At 34.5% G+C, this 22,203-nt stretch overlaps 1 protein-coding gene and 1 non-coding gene across 2 annotated transcripts in view; one reads left to right on the top strand and one right to left on the bottom strand.

Annotated features, from left to right (window-relative positions):
- The window catches only part of LOC131846200 (kinesin-like protein CG14535), a 520,617-nt gene that overhangs the window by 464,496 nt on the left and 33,918 nt on the right, over positions 1-22,203 (bottom strand). Inside the window, exon 2 of the mRNA XM_059195447.1 lies at positions 15,846-15,955. Within this exon, the coding sequence (XP_059051430.1) occupies positions 15,846-15,931 (86 nt within the window). The 5' untranslated portion in view covers positions 15,932-15,955. The remainder of the gene's footprint in view (positions 1-15,845; positions 15,956-22,203) is intronic.
- On the top strand, positions 4,631-4,714 carry Trnal-cag (transfer RNA leucine (anticodon CAG)). Its single transcript has one exon. It is a non-coding gene; the product is annotated as a tRNA-Leu (tRNA).

Below are 22,203 nucleotides of genomic sequence, written 5' to 3'. Positions count from 1 at the left end.
TATAAAACATTGTTTAATAAAAATAAAGTTAAATTCCACGCGAGATAACAATAAAAAATGGTCCGGTCCCTATGTGGGATATATTATAAGTAGAGTTGTCAGATTTTTTTTTATTTTTCCTAAAATAAAAGTAGCGTGTAATAGTAGTAGTCCATCGTAGATGGAATAAGGAGTAACTTAGGCTACTTTTATTTTAGAAAAATAAAGTTAAATTCCACGCGAGATAACAATAAAAAAATGGTCCGGTCCCCATGTGGATATATTATAAGTAGAGTTGTCAGATTTTTTTTTATTTTTCCTAAAATAAAAGTAGCTTGTAATAGTAGTAGTCCATCGTAGATGGAATAAGGAGTAACTTAGGCTACTTTTAGTTTAGAAAAATAAAGTTAAATTCAATGCGGACGAAGTCGCGAGTGCAGTTAGTTTTACCTATGACTCCACACTAAGATATGCTTGTGTCGTGGAAGTCAAAGCAAGTTTACCAGTCAAAGTTACATTTGTACGGCAATCAGAGAGATGATAATAATTTTGCATTTATATAATACTAGCTGACCCGGGCGACTTCGTCTGCATCACACTTATCATTATATGTCCCCCATTTACATAATATATTTTTAAATTATAGTTACTCTTAAGGGTAAATTTTTTGAAAACTTTGAATGTTACATTTATTCATATTTAATCAACAGCCTTAAAAATAAGTTTCAAGCTTTTAGCTTCAAAAATGACGATTGTTCCATATCATCTTTCATCCCCACTTTCAACCTCTTACAACATTTTTTTCGCATTCAAAAGTAGCCTATATCCTTTCTCAGGGTCTTGACTATCTGTGTACTAAATTTCATTTAAATCGGGACGGTAGTTTTGACGTGAAAGCGAGACAGACAGACAGAGTTACTTTCGCATTTATAATATTAGTAAGGAGTAAGGAAGTAAGGATAAATAGTATATTTTATTTATATAATATAAATAATTATAGTAATACTGACCAAAGATAATAATAAATATATAAATAATAGTCCGTCACACTCGTGAACTGGTGCTGCTTGTGGGGACTGGTCTGTTCTTGTTACGAACACTGATTAGACTTTTTCTCTTGCAATAGCATATCGCAAATCTAGTACAATACTGGTGTAATTCAGACATTTGAAATTTTTGAAATTAGACTATAATTCCACAGTTATAAAGTGGACTTTCAAAATTTTGTAATTTTTGAGTTAAGCCAGTATTATAATAAGTGTGCGATATACTGGTGGTCACTATATTCTCCCAAATTTAAATTTAAAAATGAATCTGTATTATTGTAAACATGTACAACATTTATTTGAAAAGAATACGAGCTGAGTTTCTTGTCAGTTCTTTTCATCTCGAAATCATTCCGAACTGACGATAGATTTGATATATCATAAGAGTCTGTAATAGACCTACATGAAGAAAGATATTTTGAATTTGAATTTGTAAACATGTATAACATTTATTTGAAAAGAATACGAGCTGAGTTTCTTGTCAGTTCTTCTCATCTCGATATCATTCCGAACTGACGGTAGATTTGACATATCATAAGAGTCTGTAATAGACCTACATGAATAAAGATATTTTGAATTTGAATTTGTAAACATGTATAACATTTATTTGAAAAGAATACGAGCTGAGTTTCTTGTCAGTTCTTCTCATCTCGAAATCATTCCGAACTGACGGTAGATTTGACATATCATAAGAGTCTGTGACCTACATGAATAAAGATATTTTGAATTTGAATTTAATAATGATAATAACAAAAATTACGGTTGTATATCTGTTTGGTAATGTATGTGTGTGACACATACACTCTCACACTAGATAGATAAGGTACTTATCTGTTTATTTCAGTGCTTACGGTGCATACATATGTTTTGAATGGTTATTTCTAACTTCAAGTTCGACGAACGTGCAAATCCACCGTGATCTGAACAAGGGCTCGTTGTTTAGAATCACCGTCACCCACAGCAGATCAAAAGCACCGGATGCGTCGGTTGGATGCTGGGATGTTAGCGAAATATTTGCAGGTCTGTGTTCAGCGCTCGGTACAAATATAATATCAATGGTAGACTGTATTGAGGATATACGTAGCTGTACACGCGACTTCGTCCGCGTCGAGTTTAATTTTGTTTTTCTAAAACAAAGGTAGTATAAATAACTTAGGCTACTATTATTTTCACATCACATTAACTACCTGCTACTAAAAAAAGGTAGTTAGTAGTAGATTAGTAGGTTTTTCTTTTTGTGTATGATAATGGAATGGTGCACCCGCCTGCGCTAACGGTTTACGCTGGCGGGGCACCAGTGGAGGATGATAAGATGAGCATGAGGTCAGGTCAGTTAGCCCATCGTGACAGATTCATTAAGAATTTATCACGATGGTTTCCAGGGAGAACCGCGTGGAGGTCAACCTGACATGGTACATTGCTAGCAATAAGATCATAAGTCCACATTACTGACAACTTCGACTAACGCACTATTGAAGAGCTAATAAAATGGGTACATGAATAATCATTTGCAAGCATTCAATGATAAAGCTATTTTCGTTCTGTAGATGCATAGGGTTGCCACAAATTAATAATAAAAAAAATCAAAATCAAAATAACATTCAAAGAATTTGTATATAACAAACGATCTATAGCATGTGATGAATTGATGACAATCTAATTATTTAGATTAGCAAGAAAGTATTTATATTAAGAGGTAGTTTATTGATTAAATAGATTACTCAATCAAAGGTAAACATATAAATAAAAACAATACTTCCCCGGTTTATCCAAAGTTTATCCAAAGTTTTTCGAATTTTGCTGCCGTTGACCCCGTTTGACAAGATGTCGAACGGGCAAGAATTTCACAAATTAAATCTTGATGAAGTCTTTAACAAACACTGGTACTAATTAATTATCACTTATTATATTAAATTTTATTAAAATACACGATTATTTATTAGTAAAATTAAATTAAAATATAAATAATGTATCAGCTGTTTGTTTTGACAGCCGACCGCGGTGTTGCCCTCCGGAACCCTAATACTAGGTACGGTCGGACAACCTCCTCGTATGTTCCAGCCATTAGGAGATTTCCATCCTGTGGATACGTCCGCGGGGAACGGTGGCCGAGCAATGGTTTGGTTCTGGTATGCCCTGGGCGGGATAGTAGTAGTTCCTTCGGGATATTGCTACTATGTCGCTGGATAGCCGGCGACGGGGAGCGCCGCAGGTTGGGACAATGGACCCAGGTGGGGCCCGTCCCGGCCGTTAACCGTCGCGTTGGTAGCCCGCTCCTGCTATGACTCTAATATTTAATTGAATTTGTCACGATGGACTAACTGACCTGACACCTCATCCTATCACCCTCCACTAGTTCCCCGTTAACTTTCCATAAATATAAAAAAAAAAATACTATAAATAACAAGCAATTGACAACCCTGATAATTATGAGCACGTGTTAGGAGCTAATGGTGCGAGTGGCTCGGCAGATCAAACGCCGCACCGGACGGACCGGACGCCGCACTGAACTAGCACTACTACTACAGGTATTGTATACTGGCGAATTGATATAACGGCCATCCGTTTCCGGTCAATGTGACTGTGACGGACTGTGACAAAGGGGCTGTTCAAGTATTACGTAAGCAGATTTATCACTATTATTTACCCCCTCTCCCCCTTGTCAGCAAAAGTAAGCAAAGCTCTTACCCCTCCCCCCATGCTTACGTAAACATTTCTCAATTAATGTATTGTTTTTTTAGCAAAGACAATGTGACGGTTGCCATTCGTGTAAAAAAGTAAATTACGACCGATGACGTAATCATCATACAGACTCCCCCACCCCCATGTCATCCAAAATAAGCAAAGAAAAGACCCCCGCCCCCCTATAGTGCTTACGTAATACTTGAACGGCCCCAAAGTTCTTGTCACAGTTGTTAATATTAGTTCTGTGATGATAGGTGCGGTGGTGAGAGTAAACACACACAGTAGGGTGTAACTTGTATATTAACTGTTACATCTTGAATTACTCTAGCTTACACTAATTACATAAACTATATATATGAGGTACTGCGTGACCTACGTGTCGTAATACAAAACGTACACTGGCACAATCTACTATCGAACGTGCTGATTTGCATCACTATATCACAGTTCTAGTTGTGTGTGTATTCTTATTTTATTTATGAACTTCTCATTCTCTTGTAGAGTATTCAATAATCTTATTAATATTATAAACGCAAAAGTTTGTAAGTATGTATGGATGTTTGTTACTCTTTCACGCAAAAACTAGTGTACTAGCTGTACTCACGACTTCGTCCGCGTGAATTTAACTTTACTTTTCTAAAATAAAAGTAGTCTAAGTTACCCTTTATTACATCAGCTACGTACCAAAAAGTCCCGTCAAATCGGTCCAGCCATTTCAGATATTAGGCGGACAACCAAACAGAGAAAAGTTTTTAAAAATGTTATTTCGGTGTATGTACCGCATTTATATTCATATACATGTAGTAAAAAACGGTTATTTCAGTATTACAAACAGACACTTTTATTTATATGTATAGATGTACTAATGTTAAAATGTATTAAAATAGATAGTAACACATAATTTCAATAATAAGTTTTCAGTCAGGATGGCCGAGCGGTCTAAGGCGCTGCGTTCAGGTCGCAGTCCACTTCTGTGGGCGTGGGTTCGAATCCCACTTCTGACAAATTTTTGCTCAAAGACAATTATATAATTTGAACATATCTTTATTATGAACTTGCAGTATATGGGACACAGTTACGTAGTTACATCAAAATAATAATTGCATTTAATAATGGCTAGTAAGACACATCCAATATTGTGTACTAAGCACTGCTGTGTCTAAACTATGTAAAAGAAAGAAAAGAAAATTGTTTATTTGGTACACTGAAAATAATTTTTAAATTTTAATTTACATTTTATCGGTTTATATTAATTTTATAGTACCAAATAGGTCTCCGCTCAGCATATGTCGTGACGGGGTGCCACGACGCTGGTACTCTGCGGATACCTTCATATATAATAAGTCTAATAAAATAATAATAATAATACACATACATACATAGATCTAGGCGGATAACACAGAGTAAACATTTGCGACATACTACGATATATAAATAAACATCAAACATAACTACACACTGAAACATAAAATAAACATAATATTCTGGTGACACTAGTAGGCTGACACCTTGCATTACCCCGCTTTTGGAGTGCACACACATCACGGCACAGCTTTCTGAGTGAGGAGGAGTATTTTTTTTAATTTATTTTTAAAAACTGTGTCACCCCACCTTACATTTTCCTATTGTCATTTAGTATATAAGATCATTATTTCTATGTACATATTGTCAGTTTATCATCATCTGTAATATACATCGTCTCTACCAACAACATAGTATTACCCGCAACACAGTATAAAAATGATAAATAATGATATTGTTCTCAGGACAATTCACACAGCGCCATCTAGACCCAAGTTAAGCTAGCTAAAGCTTGTGTTATGGGTACTAGATAACTGATACATATACATAGATATATATTTTTTGTAAATACACACATAATATACATAGAAAACACTCAGACCGATACAAACAATCATACTCATGAATACAAATGTTTGTGTCGTGCACGGAATCGAACACACGACCTTCGGTCGTAAAGCGGTGTGCTAGACCGCTAGACCACCGAAGTCGTCGATTATTATTATACTTTTATTCAGTATTAATTAAAATATGAAGACATCCAGTAACAAATGATTATGTTATAGAAACAGATAAGCAAGTACAGTGCATCATTGTCATCATCAGTTTCTCGTTGTTCTTGTGATGATAATCATGTAAGAATGCATTTATCTTGATAATTTATTATGTCATTATGACCATACAAATGATAAAATAAAGTAGTCTAAGTTACTCCTTATTACATCAGCTATAGCTGCCAATAAGAGTTCCGTCAAAATCGGTCCAGCCATTTCAGAGATTAGCCGGAACAAACAGACAGACAGATAAAAATTGTAAAAAATGTTATTTTGGTGTGTACCGTATTTATATTCATATGCATGTAGTAAAAAACGGTTATTTCAATATCACAAACAGACACTCCAAATTTTATTTATATGTATAGTGATTAGGTAAAAATGAACTCGTCTTCCTCTCTTCTCTTCTGCTTGCTGTGCCCAACAGGGTTAAGGACCCTAACCCTGAAGGATTGATCTATTTTTAATTCAAATACCCACCAACTGCTTACTGTAAATTATAAAATGTAAAGCTTAAAAGTTATCAATATTATAAACATGAAAGTTTGTGAGTATGCATGATTGTTTGTTACTCTTTCACGCAAAAACTACTAAATGAAATGAAATGATATTTAGTCAGTAGAAGAAAAAACTAAACAACAACTAACACACATAAAACAAACAAAAAAAACAAACAGTGCGACAATTACAAAAAAAAGGGATACAAATTGCGCGCACATGTGTATGTTTGTCGAAGCATCTACTAAACGGATTTTGATGAAACTTTACAGTAATATAGCTTATACATCAGAATAGCGTATAGGCTATAAATTTCAAGCGAGTGATGCCGCGGGCAAAGGTGGTAGTTATATAAAATCACGTCTCTCTTCTCATCTGCATGCTTCCCTATAGGTTGCTTAATTTTTTAATTTAAATACCTACCAACTGCATACTGTAAAGTTATGGAATGCAAAACCTAAATAAATAATATATTTAACACGACATATATTTAAAAGAGCAACACACAAGTTTCTCGCTCATTCTTCTTGTGATGAGTCTGCGTTCCGAATGAGTGGTAGAATAAAAAATGTGACTATTCAAAAGTGATTATATTAAGTTTATTTGAATATAATTTCTATTTAAAAAAAAAAATATATAATATGATCACTAAAATATATTATTAAAAGGGGTCCCTTTAGGCAACGTTCCGAAGATACTGGCAGCGTTCCCTCTTTGAATAGCTAGACTAATTCTTTGTCCAAGGTAGCTGCCAGCTCTTCGGTCTTCTGTGATGTCGACTAACCTTTTCATTATTTCTATTTCTATTTCTGGTATTTTTATTGTAAATACATCCAAATCCCTAAGACTATATACGTGTACTTTCAACCGATTTGCCGTACCGTTTCTCCCCTCAAATCGATCACCAACTTGCTATTCAAGATGTCTGCATTATGCGACTGCCGAGCTCTCTCAAGAGGCCATTTGGCGTATTGTTTCTTTAAAAAATTCTATTCTATTCTAAAAATAGCAACTTCAACGGATAAAAGTAAACCGTTTCTTAAGAAAAGACTATATTTTATAAGGCGCTGAAGCTATTGGGCTGAAGTTATTAGTAGTTTTATTTTATACCAATAATATCTCAGGATATATCACACAGCGCCATCTAGTCTCATGCTAAGCAGCAGAACTTGTGTTGTGAGTACTAGACAACTGATATAAATACATAGATATTTTTTTTGTAAATACATACATAATATACATAGAAAACACCCAAACCGATATAAACAAGTCATGAACACACCGTCTTACTTCCGATGGTCGCGGGTTCGATTCCTCGCACGACACAAACATTTGTATTCATGAGTATGATTGTTTATGTACGTCTGGATGTTTTCTATATATACTATGTATGTATTTACGAAAACAATATATCTATGTATTTGTATCAGTTATCTAGTACACATAACACAAGCTTTGGTTAGCTTGACTTGGGTCTAGATGGCGCTGTGTGAATTGTCCTGAGATTATTATTATTATTATAATTTAAACTAATTATGGTCCATCTAGTCGATGGACCATAATAGTGTATATAAAAAATGACAAATGGTAATTTAAAGTCTGTTATATCTTAAATGAGGCATGTGCAGTCATGTTGACAACAATGTGGCCGGCTCGTGGCCGCTAAATAGACTCGGTTGGCCGGTAATCCTGATGTTTGCGCTCATAAATTGACCTGAGCGAGTCCAAGTGATAAGAAAATATCTGATGTGTCTGATGAATAATAATAATAATCTCAGGACGACTCACAGCGCCATCTAGTCCTAAGTTAAGCTAGTTAAAGCTTGTGTTACGGGTACTAGATAACGGATACAACAATATATTTTTTTCGTAAATACATACATATTATACATAGTAAACACCCAGACCGATACAAACAATCATACTCATGAATACAAAAGGTTTGTGCCGTGCGAGGAATCGAACCCGCGACCATCGGACGTAAAGCGGTGTGCTAGACCGCTAGACCACCGAGGTCGTGAATGAGTGGTATTCAGAGTTTTATAGGGAAAATATGAAGATAAAAGAAAATGCGACTAATATCACAGCGATATATAATAGAATGTTACAAAAATAATATGCCAAAATAATATATTTACAAAATTAAAAAAATCTATACATATATAATAAAAGTGGAGTGTCTGTTTGTAATATTGAAATAACCGTTTTTTACTACACGTGTATGAATATAAATACATACACCAAAATAACATTTATTACGATTTTTGTCTGTCTGTCTGCCTGTTTGTCTGCCTCATCTCTGAAATGGCTGGACCTATTTTGACGGAACTTTTTTTGGCAGGTAGCTGATGTAATAAGGAGTAACTTAGGCTACTTTTAGTTTAGAAAACTAATGTTTAATTTCACGCGGACGAAGTCGCAGCAAAAGCTAGTAAATAATAAATAAATAACCCTGGACTATTAACACAGAGCCATCTATTAGACCCACGGTAAGCAGATGTGTTATGGGTACTAGACAACTGTTACTGATAAATACTTTTTTTTGTTAATATATATATATAATATACATAGAAAACACCCAGACCGATACAAACAATCATACTCAATTGTATTCATGAGTATGATTATTCGTATGCGTTGTGAACCGTGCGAGGAATCGAACCTGCGACCATCGGAAGTTAACAAGTGTGCTATAAAAATAAAACTACAACATTGTTAATGTTGTAATTTTATTTTTATATTTATTAGGTAAATAGAAATACAAGAAAAATACCAGACTAACGGAAATTTATTAGAAGAATCAATAAGTGAAATAAAAACAAAATAGTACAAGAATGGAACTACAAAATAAACTTAAATAATTATATTATTTGCACTCCTGTGACCCACACACCACTTCCTGTGTCACGCTGTTTTGTGTTGACTGGAAGAGATCTCTTTCAGAGATAGTCCTCCTTTGGAAACAAAACTTATAACGTATATTAAAAACTTGTATTTAAAAGTGCAAATGAATTTTTTTTTGTGGATGATAATGGAATGGTGCTAAGATGAGCATGAGGTGAGGTCAGTTAGCCCATCGTGACAAATTCACCAGGAATTTAACACGATGGTTTCCAGGGGGAACCGCGTGGAGATCGACCTGCCATGGTACATTGCTAGCAATGGGTACCAATTTGGAATATACAAACATTTCTGATTACCCAGTTACACCAGCTAGCAATAGATTTGTTAGTCCTGCTTGTAGGGACTGGTCTGTTCAGGTTACGAACACTGATTAGACTTTACTTTAGCCATAGCATATGCTGGTGGTCACTCTATTCTCCCAAATTTGAATTTACAAATGAATCTGTATTGTAAACATGTATAACATTTATTTGAAAAGGATACGAGCTGAGTTTCTTATCAGTTCTTCTCATCTCAAAATCATTCCGAACTGACGTTAGATTTGACATAACATAAGAGTCTGTAATAGACCTACATGAATAAAGATATTTTGAATTTGAATTTGAACTTATTACTAAAAATCCTCTAATCCCTTCCGCTCTAGCCTGTGAACTTGGACCACACTCGCATTTCGACGCACGTGTGTATTCTACTGTGAATTTTCCATCATCGAAATGCAGCGAGATTTACATGTATTTGTTAGTCCTTATTACTTAAAATCCTCTTTCCTATCCGCTCTAACCTGTGAACTTGGACCACACTCGCATTTCGACGCACGTGTGTATTCTAGTGTGTTTGTATTTTCCATCATCGAAATACAGAGAGTTTTACATGTGCCGGCGTGCATTAAATTTTTACTCGCATTACCGCGCCGGTCAAAGCGAAATATTTATTTTTAACAAGCCCAGTTAAAACGGGGTTGGTGCATCTGGTGCTGTGACGACGTAATAATGGCTTCTCATGAATGTATTCAGTAGCTGAAAGGTTTATAGTGCGGTAACTGTTGAATTAAGTAAATTGTATACCATTATATACTACGTTAAGAAAACATCAAAGTCCCATCATTATAGGTATGTTGGAAATATGTGAGAACAATTTTCTAGATGATTTCAAGCTGTTTCGCAAACTATTGTCGATGTAACATTTATTAATGTTTTAGTAGGTTAGACTCTCCGCACATTGCTCAAACAGATTACCATTTTTTTTTAATTTGGATAACTTCTCGCAAACGAAAAAATTCAACTCCGATGGGGCAGTCCAAAGCGCCTTCAAAGATTTTATTGATTCCCATCCGAATGGTGTTTTTAGTAAAGGGACCAATGAACTAACTTTGAGATGGCAAAAGTGCATAAATAGCACATACTATGATTAAATAAATATTATATTTTGAAAAAATCGACTTTAGGTTACTACACTTACGAAACGCCAATTTCATATGTTAGGACCCAATATATGGTACTTTTTTACATGTATTCATTTATATATTTTGTTCATATATATTTACAGTTTTATATATATATATATATATGTATTTGTGTATGTGTTTACATTGTCTTACTTTTAGTATATAATTTTTATGACATAGTATATTTAGTATATTGATCTTGTCTGTGTGGTCAAGGCACTGATGACGGCAAACTTGGCAGTTTACCGTGGCCGGTAGTGCTGATACACCACACCCTTCGGCTAGTAGTACTCCTTCATGAAGGTGGACAGCATGTGGGGATATAAGAAAAGTGATTATCAACTGTAAGTATCGTTGTATTTATAAAGTTATCTTATTAATATCACGTAAATCCAATAGAAAACCATCATGCCCATGAAGCTGACACTTATAAGTAACTTTCAATTATCATACACACATATATACTTGTACATATTCATTATTAGAATAGAAAAGAAAATCATTTATTCAAATAAACTTAATTTAAGCACTTTTGAATAGTCAACATTTTTTTAAATCTACCGCTTATTCGGAAAGCTGTCTCATCACAAGAAGAATAAGCAAGAAACTTGTGTGTTGCTCTTTTAAACAATCCTTGTAAGTTCACATTTTACAAGTCGAAACGTGTGAATACAAACTACCAACCAGCACTAATTTATTTAGGCTCAAATATAAAAACATAATAAGATTAAATCAGTCGTAGTGATAAGAGCAGACCAGTCCCTACAAGCAGCACTCGTTCACGAGTATGACGGATGAGCCATTTATAGATATTATATATTTTTATTAGATACCCTTGTTGTGAATTTGAAATAAGCTGTAACTGCACTAAGAGAATATGGAAGTCCTAAATAATATAGGAAGGAAGCAACGCCGGTATTTCAAGGAAACGAGCATTAACTTCCGTCCCATATTTGCAATTCGCATGAATATAAATATTTACACAAGGAACAAACATGTCCTGCTGCAGACTGGGTCACCAGTTACCATGTTCAGGAGTAGATCTTTTATTTATAAATATTGCAAGGACCCTTCTTTCGTACACTTTTTAAGCAATGGAATCGTAAGCTCACGGCCCGCCTTATTGTAACTGACAATCATTGTGTATACACGAATAACAACGTACATATATATAGGTAATATAATATAATAATATTTATTATTAAATTATTAATTCACACAGCGCCGTCTATAAATCAAAGTTAAGCTAGACAAAGCTTGTGTTATGGGTACTAGTTAACTGATACAAAAACAAATTCAAATTCAAAAATCATTTATTCATGCTGATTTATTTAAATAAATAAACACTCTGCCTTACCCCTGATGGTCACGGGATCGATTCCTCACGCGATGCAAACCTTTATATTCATGAAAAAAGGTATTTTGTGTGTATTGTGTAAGCATTTACAAAAAATCCCTATCTAAGTATTTATATCTATTGTCTAATATCCATAACACAAGCTCTGCTTAACTTGGGACTAGATGGCGCTGTGTGAATTGTCCTATGTTTTTATTATTATTATTTCTTATTTAAGTATTTCTCTCAATTGTCATAACACAAGCTCTGCTTAACTTGGAACTAGATGGCGCTGTGTGAATTGTCCTAGGTTATTATTATTTCTTAATTAAAGTATTTCTCTCAATTGTCTAGTTCCCATAACACAAGTTCTGCTGGGCTTGGGACTAGATGGCGCTGTGTGAATAGTCCAGGGTTATTATTATTATCACCACATTACAATAAGAAAATAACTCCTACCTTATTATTTTGACGGCCTCGGTGCTCTAGCCTTACTTCCGATGGTCGCGCGTTCGATTCCTTGCACGGCACAAACATTTTTATTCATGTTTGTATCGGTCTAGGTGTTTTCTATGTATAATATATGTCTGTAGTTACGAAAAAAAATTATCTATGTACTTGTATCAGTTATCTAGTACCCACAACACAAGCTTTAGCTAGCTTAACTTGGGTCTAGATGGCGCTGTGTGAATTATCCTGAGATTATTATTATTAAATACTTATTGTATGGGTATAATGTTATAATGAAATAATTAAGTAACATGAAGCAGCAGTTTAATTATGACCAACCAACAAAATACTGGCAGTAACCAGACGCCGCACTTGTAAGACTGCAGTTAATAATCTGTAACGTGATGCACGGTATTACATACCAGAACATTCTTTGGAATTTAGTGAATAGCAATTTGAACTGTTCAGACTTGTTGAATATAGTTATGTATCATTGGAATGATATCGATATGAGAAGAACTGACAAGAAACTCGGCACGTATTATTTTCAAATATATGTTATACATGTTTACAATATTCATCATCATCATTCATCATCGCAGCCCGGAAGACGTCCACTGCTGGACACAGGCCTCCTCCAAAGATCTCCACGACGATCGGTCCTGCGCTGCTCGCATCCAATGCCTTCCAGCGATCTTGACCAGATCGTCGGTCCACCTTGCTGGAGGCCTTCCCACGCTGCGTCTTCCGGTCCGCGGTCGCCACTCGAGGACTTTACTGCCCCAACGGCCATCTGTCCTTACAATCTGTGTTTACAATAATACAGATTCATTTTTAAATTGAATCAGGAAGCAAGTAGTGACTACCAGTATAATATAATTATAAAGTATTATTAGTTGACCCCACAAACTTTGTTTTGTCATATAAATCGGTATTAAAAAATAGGGGTTGGTGATAGAAGGGTGAAAATTTAAAGTTGTATGTATTTTTTAATGTTAAATTATAAGAATTTAAAAATAAACAAATTAATCGAAAAAATAAAACACTTTGGGATGAACTACCTTAAAACTTAGGGGTATAAGAATCATTACATCGCTGTCTGTCCGTCCCTATGTATGCTTAAATCTTTAAAACTACGCAACATATTTTGAAGCCAACAGCATTAGAGTAGTCCGAAAAAATAATTTTATGCAGTTTCAGCAATATTTAGAGTGTTTCAAGAAGGATCATATTTTTGTTTTTGTTTTTGTGTACTGCAATCTGTCAAACTTGAACATTGAGTTGTGTGTTTGTTGTGTTCTTGCTTATGGCATGCTCGGTATGTGTCACACACATCCTACTTCATTACATAGTATAAAACAAATTCGCTGTCACTGTCTGTCCGTTCCTATGTATGCTTAAATCTTTAACTCGGCACGTATTCTTTTCAAATAAATGTTAAACATGTTTACAATAATACAGACTCATTTTTAAATTCAATCAGGAAGGAAGTAGTGACCACCAGCTTAATATAATAATAAAGTATCATTAGTTGACTCCGCAAACGTTGTTTTGTCATATAAATCGGTATTAAAAAATAGGGGTTGGTGATAGAAGTGTGAAAATTTAAAGATAATAAAATTTAAAAAATAAACGAATTTGTCGAAAAAATAAAACATTTTTGGTACGAATCACCCTAAAACTTAGGGGTATAAGAATCATTACATAGTATAAAACAAAGTCGCTGTCGCTGTCTGTCCGTCCCTATATGCTTAAATCTGTAAAACTACGCAACGGATTTCGAAGCGGTTTATAGATGCAGTGATTCAAGAGGAAGGTTTATATGTATAATATACTAGCTGTCCCGGCAAACGTTGTTTTGCCATATAAATTAATAACGCTATAAAAAAATAGGGGTTAATGATAGAAGGATGAAAATTTAGGATTGATTATTTTTGTATGTTATCATAAAAAAATAGAAACTAAATCCCTAAGTATGCTTAAATCTTTAAAACTACATAACGGATTTTATAGCGGTCTTCTTTAATAGATAGACTGATTCAAGAAGTTTTATATGTATAATACATGCATAATATTGTAGAGAAACACTGATAAATTTAGAGGTTTCTAATGCGGTAAAAAACTACGCAACTGATTTTGTAGCCAACAGCATTTGAGTAGTCCGAAACAAAGAGATCGAAATTTTTTTTTTCTCTTTATTTATTTAGGAGCTTAGCACAATAGTGAACATGTTAGCTCCGTGTTGTCTTCTTAATCAATTACATAACATCTACACTTTAAATTACTATAAAAACAAATCTACTTTTATCTACTTATCTATTATATATATATATCTTATACTATCTGACGACCTCGGTGGTCTAGCGGTCTAGTGCACTTTACAACCGATGGTCGCGGGTTCGATTCCTCGCACGGCACAAACAATTCTACTCATGAGTTGATTGTATGTATCGATCTGGGTGTTTTCTATGTATAATATGTATGTATTTACAAAAAAAAATATCTATGTATATATGTATCAGTTGTCTAGTACCCATAACACAAGCTTTAGATAGCTTAACTTGGGTCTAGATGGCGCTGTGTGAATGTCCTGAGATTATTATTATTATTATTATTATCTATTTTATCTACAAATTTTTCAAAATATATTTAAATGATGACAGACTCCTATTAGTTATTTAATACATTATTCATACACAAAGCTCATTGTTTGGGGGACGTGACACACGATACCGCTGAGACAGACGGACAGACGTATCGATTCCGACCACATGCTATATTATAATAAGCGATCGTGATGAACAGACGTGACAAATGACATCATTCAAGTACTAATATATAATAATAATCTCAGGACAATTTACACAGCGACCATTACCATTTAGACTGAAGTTAAGTAATTAATAACATTATCTGTGGTTTAACTGTCAGATTGTTTGGTATGTATTCATATAGTGTTTAGGTATTGTGTATGAGTATGTATTTGTATATCATATTATATATTCCTTATTTGTATATGTATGTATGTAAATGTATATATATGTTTATATTTATGTATTATTGTAAATGTAATAGTATAAATATTATTATATCATTTTTTATGCCTTGATTTTTAAATTTTTTTTTGTTATGATTATTTTTGCACCGCCAACTATTTTTCTCTGTACTACCTATGGTTGAATAATATATTAAAGTTATATAAATAAATAAATAAATAAATTATCGAAGGAAAAATAGATGGAAAGAGAGGAAGGGGAAGACTGAGATACAGCTATATCAAGCAAGTTAAAGTTGTGTCGTATTAATAGAAGTGATAAAAAGACTGATAGAAGATCGTGGAAGGTGGGAGCTCCACCGACAAGAGCACAGCTCTTAAATTATGAATGAATGAAAGATATATAAGAATTAAAATTCTTCAGGTACCTTACCTATTAGGATAGTGTACACTTTCCTTCGGGGGAGGCATAGGGGTGGGTATCCTCCTACCTCCCTTCATCCCTCCCGAGACACTCATCGTATTCTCCCAGTTGTCCACGAACTGTGAAAAAAAAACAATATTTTAAGATACTCTAATGAATGAGCTGATTGTTACTGGGTTTTTTTTCTTTTCAGAGTCTACCTCCCCTTCGCTAAAAGTGTACCGACTACTTAGTTAAACTTATAGCTAGCTGGGTAGAGGATCCGGGATAAACTACTCCCGGATAATAATTTCCAGGCTTTGAACTGTTCAATTTTTGTCAGACATTTATTTAATCTATATGAGATACATTATAATATGACTAACTTTTGCACGCGGCTTCGCTCGCGTTAATTTATACCCTTAGGGGTGGAATTTATCAAAATATTTTCTTAGAGAAAGCTTTATGCATGCAAAGTCTCAGCCCGATCGGTTTAAAATTGACAAAATTTCATACAAACTTTCATCCCCCATTTTATCCCTTTGGGGGTAGAATTAATCAAAATACTTTCTTAGCGGATGCCTACGTCATAACATCTACCTGCATGCCAAATTCCAGCCCGTTCCGTCCAGTGGTTTGGGCTGTGCGTTGATAGATCACTATGTCAGTCAGTCGGTCACCTTAGAGTTATATATATTTAGATAAAAACAGTACTTTTTCTATATAGCGCTGGGGACAAACGAACATGCGGCTCACCTGATGGTAAGTGATTACCGCCGCCCATTAGCACCCGCAACACCAGGGATATTGCAAGTACGTTGTCTATTAAAGTAAGTGTTACAAACATAAGTACCATCTATAGCGTAGCTGTAACTTATAAGTATTCTAAAGATGCCGCTTAAATTTACAACTAAAATAACAACATATCTATGTATTTATATCAGTAGTTTACTCATAACACAAGCAGTGCTTACCTTGGTACTAAGAAAAAAAAATCTATAATAATAATAATTTACTTTTTTAATTTTATATTTATATTATGTATGATGTATGTATATGTATTTATATTATGTGTGTATTTATATGTATATATGGATATATATGATATATTATATATGATATATTACTATTGTTATTTCTATCTATTCATTCCATCTACGCCATCCACCACCTTCTGTCTTTTCTCCTCTACCCAAAGGTTGTCTGGAAGAAATCACTTTAGCGATAAGACCGACTTTTGTACCTAGCCTACATTTCTGTGTATTATGAATATTGTTTTTTATTGTATTGTTTTTGAGGTGCAATAAAGAGTTATAAATAAATAAATAAAAAAAAAAAATGTCAACTACAGAAGGCTGTAATTCTAAACACATGCCGAATTATCAGAAATTTTTACAAACCGATTAGACCGATATTTTTAGTAGATATGTTCACCACAAAATATTGCTATGTACTTGGCTTAGGCCCGTACATACCGGTACCGGTAAAATCCGAGAGAAAATTAATAAAAGTAATAATAATCTCAGGAGAATTCACACAGCGCCATCTAGACACAAGTTAAGCTAGCTGAAGCTTGTGTTATGGGTACTAGACAACTGATATAAATACTTAGATACTTTTTTGGAAATATATAAGTAATATATATAGAAAAGGTGAAGGGGATTGTTTGCAATGTGGACTCATGACCCCATTACTAGCAATGTACCATGTCGGGTTGACCTCCACGCGGTTCCCCCTGGAAACCATCGTGATAAATTCCTGGTGTATATATCACGATGGGTTAACTGATCTGACCTCATGTTCATCTTATCATCCTCCACTGGTGTCCCGCCAGCGTAAACCGTTAGCACAGGCGGGTGTACCATTCCATTTACAACCATAAAAAATATACATAGAAAACACCCAAACCGATACAAACAAGCATACTCATGAATACAAATGTTTGCACCGAGGAATCGAACCCGCGACCATCGGTAGTAAAGCGGTATGCTTAACCGCTACACCACTGGGATGATATGACAGGATAGTTAGTATATATTGTGTTTCAACACACGTACAGCTTATTTCGTATCTCTATCACTAGCGACTAATAATCATGGTGCGAGATGAATACAAAACAGACAATCTAATACAAACAGTCGTCATCAGCCGTAAACCGAAGCAGTAAGGTTCAGAATGCCGCAGTTCAGCTGGCTCGTGGTGGTGTACCTCGAGACATATCCTTCAAAGAGAGGTGCCATTGTAATAGTCCTCAAAGCCTCTAGCTGTTGTTGTGATGCGCTAAATACAGCGCTGGTGTAAAAAGGGTTTTTGCTGGATACAGTAATGTAATGAAGAAACTCTGCGTAGATAGTATGTAATATTATATTATCTGTGGTTTTATACATAAAACTATCTACGCAGAGTTTCTTCATTTGATACATAAAAACGTTGAGAAGTAGAGACAGACAAAATTTAGGATAATTAACTATATAGTTAAGTTTCGCACGGATATATAAATATAATAATAATAATAATAATAATCTTAGGACAATTCACACAGCGCCATCTAGACTCAAGTTAAGCTAGCTAAAGCTTGTGTTATGGGTACTAGATAACTGATACAAATACATAGATATTTTTTTTTTGTAAATACATACATATTATACATAGAAAACACCCAGACCGATACAAACAATCATACTCATGAATACAAATGTTTGTGCCGTGCGAGGAATCGAACCCGCGACCATCGGTCGTAAAGCGGTGTACTAGACCGCTGGACCACCGAGGTCGTCAAAATATGGAATATCTAAAGTAATCAGTAATTTTAATTATAACTAGCTGTTCCCGCGACTTCGTCTGGAATTTTGCAACATTACTTTATTTTTCTAAAATAAAAGTAGCCTAAGTTACTCCTTATTACATCAGCTACCTGCCAAAAAGTCCCATCAAAATCGGTGCAGCCATTTCAGAAATTAGCCGGAACAAACAGACAGACAAAAAGTGTAAAAAAAAATATTTTGGTGTATGTATCGTATTTATATCCATAGGCATGTAGTAAAAAACGGTTATTTCAATATTACAAACAGACACTCCACTTTTATATGTCCTTACACAGGAGATATATGTAAATGATGGCTGGCTCATCCGTCATACTCGTGAACGAGTGCTACTTGTAGGGACTGGTCTTCTCTTATCACTACGACTGATTTAATCTTATTGCATGATTATATTTGACCCAAAAAATTAGTGCTTGTTGGTAGTTTGTATTCACACGTTTCGACTTGTAAATGTAAACTTACAAGGGTTATTTAAAAGAGCAACACACAAGTTTCTTGCTCGTTCTTCTTGTGATGAGACAGCTTTCCGAACGAGTGGTAGATAAAAAACAAATTGTTATGACTATTCAAAAGTGCTTAAATTAAGTTTATTTGAATAAATGATTTTCTATTCTATTCTATTCTAAAAAATAAAGGCAACAACATTTTCCCGGACGTATCAATCCAGCAACACTACGTCCAATAGCCACACAGTTACAGCACTTCGCTAGATTGGCCATTCTCATTTTATCACCTCCATACCTAACTATTCTCCATTTATAAATATTTCAACAAACCGCCGTGAACTTGAGGCCGTCTCTGATTAGTGGACTACCCAACTTAGAACCTCAAGGTACAGAGTTCAATTCTGAGCGACACAATTTTTTATGTGTCCATTCAACAACATCGACAGTTGACAGCGTCTCTGACTGCTCCGTCTGGGATTACAAACGTGATGTTTAATTGTATTACTAGCTGTTCCCGCGACTTTGTCCGCGAGGAATTTAACTTTGTTATTCTAAAATAAAAGTAGCCTAAGTTACTCCGTATTACATCTGCTCCCTGCCAGTAAAAGTCCCGTCCCGTCAAAATGGGTACAGTCATTCCAGAGATTAGCCGGAACAAACAGACAGACAAAACCCTTATGAAACCTTAATATACCCTTCTTAAAAAACCTATGTATCTTTACAGTATTATAGCTTATAAATTAGAGTTTAATGTGGGTGAAACCGTACGCATAGCTGATCTTCTTCTATCTAAATATATATAACTCAAAGGTGACTGACATAGTGATCTATCAACGCACAGCCCAAACCACTGGACGGATCGGCCTGAAATTTGACATGCAAGTAGATGTTACGACGTAGGCATCCGCTAAGAAAGGATTTGATTAATTCTACCCCCAAAGGGATAAAATAGGGGATGAAAGTTTGTATGAAACTTTGTCAATTTTAAACGGATCAGGCTGAGACATTGCATGCATAAATAAATATATGCATAAATACCGAACTGGACGGTAGGGAAAAAATAAAATTATAATGTAAAAATTTGACGTTCATAAGCGGCTATAAGCTCCCACATGAATAAATGATTTTTGAATTTTTTTAATTTGAATTTTTGAATAAAGCTACTATGACGTAGGCATCCCCCAAGAAAGGATTTTGACAAATTCCACCCCTAAGGGGATAAATTAACGCGAGCGAAGCCGCGGGAAAAAGCTAGTTGTAATATAAGTTTAGATGTAATGACAACCCTAATAGACTGCCAATGTAACGACCTAACTCAGCAACGCTGGATTATCTTTTCGGCACAGATTGGCTTAACTCAGTAGGGTTGTCAAAGGGACCGACGCAGCATCGGTGTATTACTCACCGTTGTACCGTCAAAGAGATACCTCTGTCTGGGTACTTGAATTTTGTTTATTTATTTGGGTCAGCTTTGCGTGGACTGTATATATAAATGTTATCATTACATAGTATGAAACAAAGTCGCTGTCGCTGTCTGTCCCTATGTCTGCTTAAATCTATAAAACTGCGCAACGGATTTTTTAATAGATAGAGTAATTCAAGAGGAAGGTTTATATATTTATATTTATAGTTATATATATAATACATGTACACGTGCGTAGTCGGGGCTAGTAGCTAGAAATATTAAAAACACGAAAATTTGTGATTATTGATGTTTGTACTCTTTTACGCAAAAACTACTGAACGGATTATGATGAATATTTACAGTAATATAGATTAAGCATCAGAATAACACATTTATTTAAATTTAACACGAATGAAACAGTTAGTATATAATATTTTTATCAGAGCTTCGTCGTGGTGCTCTGGAATGGCATGGCAACATCTATAAAGCATTTTACGAAATAATTTACTGTTTTACAGACCCTGAAAGATGCACAACATCTTTTAGATAGATAGATAAATTCTTTATTCACAATTACAGACACATAACATACATGAGATACAGAAACAACACGAATTAATAAAAGAAATGTAGCTGACATTATGTGCCGCAAAATTGAAAAGGTAGCCAACTTAGCATAATGCTACAGATAACTGTGCAGAGTTTAGAGTCTGTAAAGTGTTTCATAAAATGCGTAGCCATATTCTTAGTATCAAGCTTTGTTTTTTTTTCATTTGTTATTTATATTGTATTTTTTATTTTACATTGCACTGAATAAAATCTTTTTCCATCTTTCTTTCTTTCTTTCTTTCTTTCTTTCTTTCTTTCTTTCTTTCTTTGGAGTCTTGAATACATGTGGACTACTACAGATTCATCATTCCGCTCCGTATGAGATGCAGATCTTATCGCATCGCGATTCTCGGCGACCTACTGACTCAGATTTGCAGTATACAAACTATATAACTACCCTACATACAAATATGACCTTACAATTAATTTACCCTTATATTTATTTATATAGGGGTAGTAGTAAAGTAAATAAAGCTGAAAGCTATAGAACCGCACGAAATGTGTTGTGTTGCACAGTATAGTGCTAGCTAATCTGTACATATAAATAAAATGTCTGTAATATTGAAATAGCTGGCTATTAATCTGAAAAAAGGAGACGTAACATAAATAATTGTGTAAACTATCTTATAAAAAAAAAGTAATTCAATTAAGTTTCTTGTCAGTACTTCTCAATTGGATCTATATATATTTGACGACCTCGGTGATCTAGCGGTCTAGCACACCGCTTTACGACCGATGGTAGCGGGTTCGATTCCTCGCACGGCTCAAACATTTGTATTCATGAGTATGATTGTTTGTATCGGTCTGGGTGTTTGCTATGTATAATATATATGTATTTACGAAATGAAAATTATCTATGTATTTGTTTCAGTTGTCTAGTGCCCATAACACAAGCTTTAGATAGCTTAACTATCTAGGGACTAGATGGCGCTGTGTCGATTGTACTGAGATTATTATTATTATATTGAACTGGACGGTAGGGAAAAAATAATATAAAAAATTTGACGTTCATAAGCGGCTAAAATGTCCTACATGAATAAATGATTTTTGAACTTTGAATTTTTGAGTTTTGTTGAATATTCATAACGTACGTGCTCTCCAGTTAA

This window comes from Achroia grisella, unplaced genomic scaffold (assembly GCF_030625045.1).
Source record: "Achroia grisella isolate CSIRO2021 unplaced genomic scaffold, CSIRO_AGI_Agris_v1 utg504, whole genome shotgun sequence".
Taxonomy (NCBI): domain Eukaryota; kingdom Metazoa; phylum Arthropoda; class Insecta; order Lepidoptera; family Pyralidae; genus Achroia; species Achroia grisella.
The sequence above is the reverse complement of the archived record's forward strand: the minus strand, read 5'-3'. Positions and strand labels throughout refer to the sequence as shown.